The sequence below is a fragment of the Lithobates pipiens genome, unplaced genomic scaffold (genome assembly GCF_037356315.1).
Source record: "Lithobates pipiens isolate NorthernLeopardFrog02 unplaced genomic scaffold, aLitPip1_a1.2 Scaffold_18, whole genome shotgun sequence".
NCBI lineage: Eukaryota > Metazoa > Chordata > Amphibia > Anura > Ranidae > Lithobates > Lithobates pipiens.
Window position 1 is genome coordinate 565213300 of NW_027507758.1, and position 10347 is coordinate 565223646.

The 10347-nt window shown below is 39.5% G+C and overlaps 1 protein-coding gene across 2 annotated transcripts; it reads right to left on the reverse strand.

The window, feature by feature from the left end:
* Window positions 1-366: 366 nt before the first annotated feature.
* On the reverse strand, window positions 367-10132 carry LOC143990277 (olfactory receptor 2A5-like). 2 transcript variants are annotated; one of them, XM_077490338.1, is made up of 2 exons: window positions 10047-10132; window positions 367-2043 (listed from the first exon to the last, which is right to left on the reverse strand). In XM_077490338.1, the coding sequence occupies exon 2, from the start codon at window positions 1983-1985 to the stop codon at window positions 1050-1052; it is 936 nt and encodes a 311-aa protein (XP_077346464.1). In that variant the 5' UTR covers window positions 1986-2043; window positions 10047-10132; the 3' UTR covers window positions 367-1049. The 2 variants fall into 2 exon arrangements, with proteins under 2 accessions (XP_077346464.1, XP_077346465.1); XM_077490339.1 differs by having other exon boundaries at window positions 9997-10125.
* Between the last annotated feature and the right edge of the window lie 215 nt (window positions 10133-10347).

The following is a 10347-nucleotide window of genomic DNA, read 5'->3' on the forward strand; positions in this document are numbered from 1 at the left end:
TAGTCCGTCCTACTTTTGAATGAACGGACTTGACCACACACGACGAACAGACAGTACGACGGGACTAGAAATAGGACGTCCAATACACTGCAATGCAACCTTCGGCCGTGTAAATCCTTTCTGAGCATGCGCCATACTTAGTCCGTCGAACTAGCCTACTCACGAGCAGACTGTCCGCTGAAACCAAGTTTGGACGGACAATATTACGGAAATTCCGAAAGACTTAGTCCGCCAGACTGTCCGCTGAAAAAGTCCGCTGAAGCCCACACACGAGCGGATTGTCACGTTTCAGCGGACCAAGTCCGTCAGACAGTCCGCCCGTGTGTACGCGGCCATACAGTAACAACGCTCAGTAGGGCTGTTTAAATTAGATAGAGAGGGTAAATCGCCCGCGGCACAGACTGATAAAAAACTGACAGAGGTTTTATTCCTTTCCTACTCTATCCCAAAAAAAGTAATATGTTTTGGCTTAGCATACACTTTCACTTAGCTTCAGTGTGAGTATAGTCTTGGAGAGGGACAGCTGCTGTGTTTCAGTCTCAAATTCAACAGTAAAAATGTTTTATTACTTTTTATTTTATGATGAAAAAAACAATAAACTAGAACTCCAGCAAAATTAAGAAGTGAGAAATTTATAGCCCATTAAAAGCTAAAATAACAAAGCCAACTTTTGCTGCAATATTCACTTTCACTCGTAAGATTTTCCCCGCTGTATTTTCTTTCTGCCACTAGATGTTCTTCATCTGATGGCCAGCATCATGCAACCCACTTTCTCTTAATCCAGGTCATACTGGACCTGTCCTAGCAAGTGACGTGCCAGTTGAAGGACATGCAGCACTGCTATGAGCTCATCCTTCTATAACTTTCCTTTGTCCCCCTGTCAGCAAGCTTCTTGTCAGCACATACACCGATTGGCTTCTTGCTTTGCTTCTTCCTCTTACACTCTAGAATGCTTCCTCTACCCTCTCCTGTACAGGGACTGCAAGAAGCGGATACCAAGTGAGGTACTTACAGTGATTGCATTTATATTTGATGACATTTTAAAGATTCTATATCTGTCTAGAATTCAGCTTAAAGATGAAGTTAGAAACATTTTTTTTGACCTCTCGATTATTAAGACTATAAATGAGGGGATTCAGCATTGGCGATATTATGACATAAAAAATAGAAACATATTTTTCTTGGTTTGAGGAGACATCTGATGAAGGTCCTAAATATGTCACCATTCCAGTCCCAAAATACAGGGCCACCACTGTAATGTGTGAGGTGCATGTAGAGAAAGCTTTGGACCGTCCAGCGGTACGGATCTTCAGTACAGTGGAGATAATGCAAACATAAGACACTAAAATAAGGACAAATGGAAAGAAAAGAGATAGGAAACTCATAGCGAATATCACTATCTCATTATCAGAGGTATCACTGCATGCTAGTTTTATCACAACCAGAACCTCACACATAAAATGATTAATCTGGTTTGGGTAACATAACTTCAGTGGCATGGCTAAAGATGGAAGGATGACAGTGACCAAGCTAAAAATACATACAAAGGCCGTCAGCCCATAACAAACACTCCACTTCATAAGAACTGGATAGTGGAGTGGATGGCAGATGGCAAGATACCGGTCATAAGCCATGACAGCCAGAAGAAGACACTCGGTGGATCCTATCAGTAACAGGACATAGATCTGTATTGCGCAACCAAAGAGCGATATCGTCGGATGACCAGAGAAGAGGTCCATAAGTAGCTTAGGTACAGCAGATGAGATATTGCACAAATCAACAAGTGACAAAATAGAAATGAAAAAATACATGGGTATATGCAGACGAGCGTTGATAAAGACAATGCATAGGATAAAGCAATTTCCAAAAATGGTGACTATGTAGATCAAAGAAAAAATAAAAGACAAGAAGATGTTTGTTATCAGCACATTGGAAAAGCCCAGAAGGACAAGTTCAGTATCAATTGTAAGGTTCCTTCTGTTCATCCTGTGATGTCATTGAAGAGGAATGCAAACTGTTTGTCCAATATCTGGTCTACTGAGCCTTAAAAACAACAAGGAAAAAAGTTAAAGGGTAAGTTAATCTTTAAACATGCTTCCCAAAAGGGTCCCTATGCATCTCATCTTTTTTGAAAGGGTAATGGAAAGTGAACTGCATATGTGAGGGTGGATAGAGAGGCGGGAAGTTCCTGTTTGTGGATTTCAAGGGCAGCGCAACCTATGCTAGGTGAGTCCTGCCATTGGCAGAACAAAGAGGGGAGGACAATGGTGTCAGCAGTTGAAGAGGAGGACATTTGTTTGGAGAACAGAACACAGCATTTTAATATATTGGGGACACTGTTGTGGAGAGAACCCTTTTGAGAAATGTATGTAAAGGTGAATTTACCCTTTAAAAGGAAACAAAAATATAATTAGAGGTTAAATAGGAAATTATTTTATTTTAACAAAAAACTTTTTCTCTTTAGAAATGTCTGTAGATGGGTAAAAAAAATACACTATATGGGCAAACATTTGCCAACATCTGACCATCTCCCTACCCTTAAGACAAAAGTATGTGGACACCCTTCCAAATGATTGACTATGTCCCTTTGCACAAAGCCCATAAAGACATGGCTTAATGCATTTATTATGAATGAAGTCTTGTGTCATAGAAACATAGAAAAGTGATTACAGAAAAAGACTGAGCAGTCCATTGAGTCTCACAATTTATTTTTTTCATTTTGTTTTTTGTTTTTTACTAACCTTGTTGTCTGACTATAGATTTATGTTTATCTCAAGCCTATCTGAAGCTGTTTACTGTTGACTGTCTCACTACCTCTTTTGGTAGTTTAGTCCAATCATCAACCAACCTTTCAGTAAAATAATACTTTCTAAGACTAGTTTTGAACTTTTCTCAGTTTGAGGTCATGTCCCTGTGTTCTTGATTTTGGTTTCATATTGAAAAGATCTCTTTCCTGAACATTATTCACCCCCTTGATGTAGTTAAAGGTTTCAATTATGTAGAAAAATTATGCAAAGAAAGCCGCGCTTATGGGATAGGCCACAATCGAACAGTGATATATATGAATATTTATGTACCCCCAGATCCTTTTTCTCTTAATAGTTAATTTCGCAAAATATAGAAATTTAATTGTTTATTGTCTAAAGGTTTCAATTATGTCTCCACCTTTCCTTCTTTCCTCCAGACTGTACATATTAAGTTCCTGAAGTTAACAATAAATAGGGGTGTGTATCTATCACAGGGTGGTGTCTGTGGATACACTAAACAAGAAACCAATTGCCACGTCCTAATCGTAACTTCAAAAAAATATATATTATTAGGGAGAGGGGGAGGGGAAAAAAAGGGAAAACCTTCACACAAAAGACTTCAATGAAAGGTGTTGGTTCTGTTTGGACTTTTTAGGCAAAAATGAAAAGTAAAAAACAATATATTCAAAACTATTATTTATTTAAAAAAAAAAAAAAAATTAGAATGAAAACACTAAAAGAGGAATTTGTAAAAACACATCAAGTCTTTCTTAATATCCTGTCAAGATTTGTACAATCTACACAAAGTTTATATTAATTTCCATATAAGTATCCAAAAAATTTAGAGCTTATACATTCATACAGGAAGTAAATGAGACAGGATATCAGGTATAAAACTAAAACTTAAATATGTTGTGGCGCTCTACATGTTTCGCGTTTTTGAACGCTTCTTCAGGAGCTTTAACAATTTTGTTTCTTCATGGGTATGCCCCAAGAGAAATGTACCAAAGGGAAGAGGGAAGATAACCAGAGAATGTTTTTCCAAATAAATAAAATAAAGTAACCAGTTTTCAATTCAGGAAGGCACTTCAATCTATGTATATGCCTGCAGTTTAGCATAGAGGCTTCAGGTATTATGTAGTATGGAGTGGCCAGAGAAGGCATAGGGAGGGGTTCTGGAACCCCATATTCTTTAAAATGAAGTGGTAGCTTCTAGCGGTATCAAGGTGCAAAAAATGTGGGAACAGGTTCTCCCAAAATGATCCGAGTTAAGAGGGGGGATCCTTGTTAGCCCCTATATTGTTTCACCTGGTGCAGAGGTGGGACCGCTGTGCATGTACAGTGGTCCCACCTCTGCACCAGGTGAAACAATATAGGGGCTAACAAGGATCCCCCCTCTTAACTCGGATCATTTTGGGAGAACATGTTCCCACTTTTTTTGCACCTTGATACCGCTAGAAGCTACCACTTCAAGACTTGATGTGTTTTTACAAATTCCCTTTTTCTGTTTTCGTTCAAAAATTTTAAATTAAAAAAAAACAAAAAAATAATAGTTTTGAATATATTGTTTTTTACTTTTCATTTTTGCCTAAAAAGTCCAAACAGAACCAACACCTTTCTTTGAGGTCTTTTGTGTGAAGGTTTTTCCTTTTTTCCCCCTCCCCCTCTCCCTAATAATATATATTTTTTTGAAGTTCCTGAAGTTGCTCTCGATATGTTGTATCCTCCAAACAATTTTTGTTACCCGTCTGTGAACTCGTTCTATCTTATCAATATCTTTTTGTAAGTGAGGTCTCCAGAACTGGACACAGTATTCTAAATAAGGTCTCACTAAAGATCTATATAGGGGAATCAGAATCTCCTTCCTCTTGCTGGTGATCCCTCTAGTGATGCATCCTATAATTCTATTTGCTTTTCCCACTGCCTGGTCACACTGTTTGCTCATTTTGTAATCATCTGAAATAATCACTGCCAAATCTTTTTCTTCTGTAGTGCTGGCTAACACTGTACCCCCAATGTTGTACTCTCTAAGGTGCATTATTTTACATTTAGAAATATTGAACTGCAGTCTCCACTGCTTTGACCAATCTTCAAGGAATGCCAAATCATGTTCCATGTTACAGACACCTCCAGGGGTATCAACCCTATTACACACCTTTCTGTCATCAGCAAAAAGACATACCTGGCCCAACAAACCTTTAGTTATATTACTTAAATATAGGTTAAATAGAAAAAGACCCAGTACAGAGCCTTGTGGTGCCCCACTAGTGACTGGTCTCTGTTCTGAATGAATCCAATTTACAACCACATTTTGGGATCTATCCTTTAGCCAACTGCATATCCACTGAACCACCCAAAGGTTAAGTCCTAGCTTATACAACTCTTGTATTAGATCATTGTGTGAAACTGTATCAAATGCCTTGCTGAAATCAAGCTGTTCTATGTCAACAGCACCACCCTGGTGCAAAACACTGGTAATATAGTCCTGCAGAGAGCCCTGGCCTCAACCCTACTGGACATTTTGGGATGAATTCAAATACTTATTGTGAGCCAGGTCTTCTAATCCATCATCAGTAACTGACCACACACATGTTCTTTGGGCTGATTGGACACAACTTCCCACAGACACACTCCCAAATCCCTTTGAGACTTCTTAGATGAGTGAAGGCTGTTATAACCAAAAAGGGGCAAAGGCCTTACAGGTGCTGGGTTAAGGCAGTATGGATTTTTTAGGCTACCCGGGATGGGAAGGGGTTAAGCTTGTTCTGCATTTTCCAGGGCATTTCCTGGTCTCTGCCCTTCTCTCTTTGCTGTAAATAAATAGGGGGGTAGCTCTACACAAGGGAATTCGGAGACCTGCATGGGAAGCATGTAGAGGTCAAGCCAAAAGATGTGATTATCAATAGCATCTGGAACCCCCAGTAGGAACTTCTTAACCAGGGCTCTAGATTTCAGGGTATTCCACCTTGAGGAGGTACAGTATGCACCGGGTAGCCTAAAATCAGCAAGTTTGTTAGGGAAGCACTGTGATTCTTGTACTGTGGGACTGTATTGCTGAAAGTTTAAAAAAAAGTTATCAACAGTTCCATCACAAACAAACAAAAGATTTCAATCAAACACTTATCAATCAGCCTGAAAAACAACCAAATTGACCCTGTCTAACAATGTACGTTAAAAACAGAAGGTTTTGTTTGCACACATTTTCAAATGCGTAAGTTGCAGTGTCCACATCAAGGCTCCTCTGTAAACTGCAGTTCTAACTATTACAACACAGAAATCTTGTGAATGCACATCTAAACAAAACGAAACCAAGCAAAAGGAAAAAAAAGGCTCTAAAATCATGCAGATAATAAGGACTTGAAATGGGAACTATATTTTAATTTATTTACAGTAATGATGTTCTTGATATTAGAGGTTTTTTTTTCACTTTTTTAGTTTTGTTTACATGTGCTTCGACAAGTGTTGTGTACCCGCTTGCCGGTACAGTGTGGGCCGGCTGCGCAGAATCATGTAGATGTAGCGCCCTTTACTTTTAGGTAGGGGCTTTGTAGTATTTTTCTGATAGTGTAGGATATAGAGACAGGCAAATGTATTTACTAGGCCTGGTTGTTGATTCAGGGTTGGAAGTGTCAGAATAGAAGGAGGTGTGGCTGCCTACACTTGGGCTCAGGGATACCTTCTCTGCTTGAAGTAAGGGGGGGGTTATTCCTGCACCAATCACTGAATTCCTATTGGGTGTACTGCTGCACACAATGGGGGAAATGTCCGAACCCGCAGAAAATAAACAATGAAAAGTAGTGGTGCGCTGTACCAAATATTGAAAAGCAACGAGGAGTGATTCAAAAAAGGGCAATAGAATACTTCAGATGAAACCGTGGTATGCAAATAAAACTGAAGTATACCTAAGTAAATCTGTGCTTGACAGTGGATTGTGCTGGAAAGAGAGGATGGGCTGAGACCTGAGTGGTAGAAAATCCATGTGAGACGATTGACCAATGGTTAATTTACATGGTCATGTGGAGGCCTCTCATAAAAAGGGGGTCACATGCTCTAGGGGAGTTCGGAGTTGGAGGTTCGGCGGTTCAGGTCCAGAGGCTCGGGCAGCACAGTGGTGTAGTGGGTAGCACTCTCACCTAGCAGTAAGAAGGGTCACTGGTTCGAATCCCAACCACAACACTACCTGCCTGGAGTTTGCATGTTCTCCCTGTGCCTGCATGGGTTTCCTCCCGGTACTCCGGTTTCCTCCCACAATCCAAAGACATGCAGGTAGGTTAATTGGCTTCGGTCAAAAAAATTGGCCATCGTATATGAATGGGGACCTTGGATTGTGGGCTCCTTAAGGTTAGGGACCGATGTGAGAGTGCAATGTACAGGGATAGGGACAATTGTAGACACTCAGGTTGAACTTGATGGACTGGTGTCTTTATTCAACCTAACAAACTATGAAACTATGAGTTCAGAGATCCCAGAGCCTTTGAGCAGAAGGTGAGTCCAGGGAGGCTGAGAGTCTGGCCCCTGGAGACGAAGCTAACATGTAGAGCTGGGGAAATACTGGACATCCCCATTTGGGATATTTGCCGGGCAGCGTCGGAGGAAGAAGAAGTAGGAGCAAAGCAGTACAAGAGAACAGGGTGATCAACTTTGTGTGAGTAGAACATGAACTGTTGATTGGGAGAGAGCAAACAGAGTGCTAACCCAGACGAGCTAAATCAGAACTTCATACTGTGCATTCAAGGAACACAGTATCAAGCACTTCCAAGGACTGAGGGAAGTTTGACATACAAGTCATGGAAATAGGCAGTGATGGCCTGCGACTTTGAGTTCAACACCCACAGGATATCTATCAGTCTGGCAGAAGGGATTATTCAGAGTAATGCTTATCTGTCTAACTTGAGAGTGCTGTATCATGAAGAGAAATGGAACAAGGAAAGGATTGCTATAAGGGTTTTAAGTAACAAAGCTACGGCTATAGATTAACACCCTTTAAAGAAAATGGAGTCAGAAGGGGCATCTCATATACCTCACTGAATAACCCCACATTATTTATTCCCAAATAAAGCAATATAAATCTGGAATTCTGGCTGGTGTCATGTGATTGCATGGGGGTATCGGAAGTGGAGTGATCGACAAAAGGTAATGAACAAAATCAGCAGTCCCCATGGGGGTACTGCTACATATATATTCAGGATTCTGCTTTTCCAAGTAGGGGCAGATGATTAGTCACAGCACAAGCCGATCAGTGGGTGCTGGCCAATGGATGACCACCAGAACCCACTGATCAGCAAGGATGAAGACAGGAATTAGTTCTGTAAATGTAAACAATACAGAGCTCTGTCATAGGGGATGCACTGGTTTTTGTTTTCCTGCAGAGCTGGAAATAAAAACCAGCATATCCTTTAGTGAAAGCACCTCACCATACACACATGAACACTGGTTAGGCACACATATAACCCTTTGATTTCCCTAAATGTTTAACCCCTTCCCAGCCAGTATGGTTAGTACAGTGACAGTGTATATTTTAAGCACTGATCCCTGTATTAGTGTCACTGGTTCCTACAAAGTGTCAAATGTGTTAGTGTCAGATTACCCACCATACTATAAGTTGCTAATCGCTGCCATTACTAAAATTTAAAATAAATTAATTAATTAAATTTCCAGTGTATATATTTACCATAGTTTGTAGACGCTATAACTTTTGCACAAACCAATCAATATACACTTATTGGGATTTTTACCAAACATATGTAGCAGATTACATATTAGCCTAAATATGTTTGTTTTTTTTTTTATTGGATATGTTTTATAGCAGAAAGTAAAAACTATTTTTTTTTCAAAATTGTCAGTCTAAAAAGTTTTTAAATTTTTAGGACAGAAATATAAAATCCAGTGGTGATCAAATACCACCAAAAGAAAGCTCTATCTGTGCGGATAAAAATGATCTAAATTTAATGTGTGTACAGTGTTGCATGACCACGCAATTGTCAGTTAAATTAATCACTTGCCGACCAGCCGCCGTCATTATATGGCGGCAGGTCGGCTCATGCCCATGAATCACCTTACCTGCACGTCTTTAAGAGTCATAGCAAATTTGTCGCTCTTTTTTTATTTATAGCGCAAAAAAAAAAAACTGCAGAGGTGATCAAATACCACCAAAAGAAAACTCTATTTGTGGGGAAAAAAAAAAAGATGTCAATTTTGTTTGGGTATAGGGTCGCACAACTGCACAATTGCCAGTTAAAGCAATGCAGTGCCGTATTACAAAAAATGGCCTGATCATTAAGGGGGCAAATCCTTCTGGTCCTTAAGTGGTTAACACAGTGCCAAAAAGCAAAAAATTGCCTGGTCATGGGGGAGGGGGTAAATCTTCCGGAGATCAAGCGGAAACACAGAATTTTGATTTACGTATTAATAGCAACATTGTTGCAATTGACAACTGAACCTAAGTACATACCTTTTTAAAACTTTTTCCAAATGCTGACATTGACACAAGCTGTTGCAGTTATCTGTGAAGAAAGAGCTCCTAAGAATGGCTCTGATATGCAGTTTCGGGTCTTAACTGTCAAACAGGCATCAGGTTCAAAATTAAGTGTTTTCTTAGCCCTTGTACACACGGTCGGAGAATCTGTCGGACCGTATCGTCAGATAATCCGACTGTGTGTGGTATGCATCGGACTGATTCCGTCCGAATCTCCATCCGACCCAATTTTCCAACATGTTGGAAATATTTCCCGACCAACTGGGCCGGACGGACCTAATCTGAACATGTGTAGAGCATTTTCATCGGACCAAGTGCCACGCATGCTCAGATCAAAGTCCTACATCAAAGCTATTGGCTACTAGCCTAAATGTAGTCCCATCGTAACGAAATTACGTCATCACATTCTGAAAGATCGGATTTTTCGCCAACTTGGCCCGACCGTGTGTATGCAACAGTTTCGGACACAATCCGTCGGACTAAATCAGACGGGCAAAATCCGATGGATTTGGTTGGCAAAATCTCCGACCGTGTGTACGTGGGCTTAGTGTGGAAAGACTGAAGAACATACAAGGAGCTCAAGAATTAAAAGAATTAAAAATATATATATATATATATTTTAAAGCAGTGTATAATTTTAATTTTTCTTCTTCTTAAATATTACTAAGTTGTATGCAGCATTAATGACTTATTAAATATTACATTTGTATATCATATTCAAAAAATGAAATCTGTTGTTTAAAATAAAAATTTAAAAAAATGACTAGTGCATACATTGCCACTGAATGAATGTTATCTCATGCAGTGCAGATGGTTCCACTGACCTTCTTCATATATGCACTATAATGAAAGAGGAGAAAACAAAATAATGACTGTTTGTAACAAATGGATGATGAATGAAAGAGAAAAATTGCCAGGATCCTTTGGTGATTTATAAGACTTCTTATTAGAATGAACAGAAAATCCCCATCCTTTGGGATCAATTATTTTTCCAAGCTAGGTGCATACTAACAATTTACCTTTGCGGATATATAACAAATTATAATTTTGTTGACATGTAAAAATGTTTCTGGTGGGAAATGGAAATGGATTGACATTCGTGCTTTAGGCTTAAAGGATATCTTA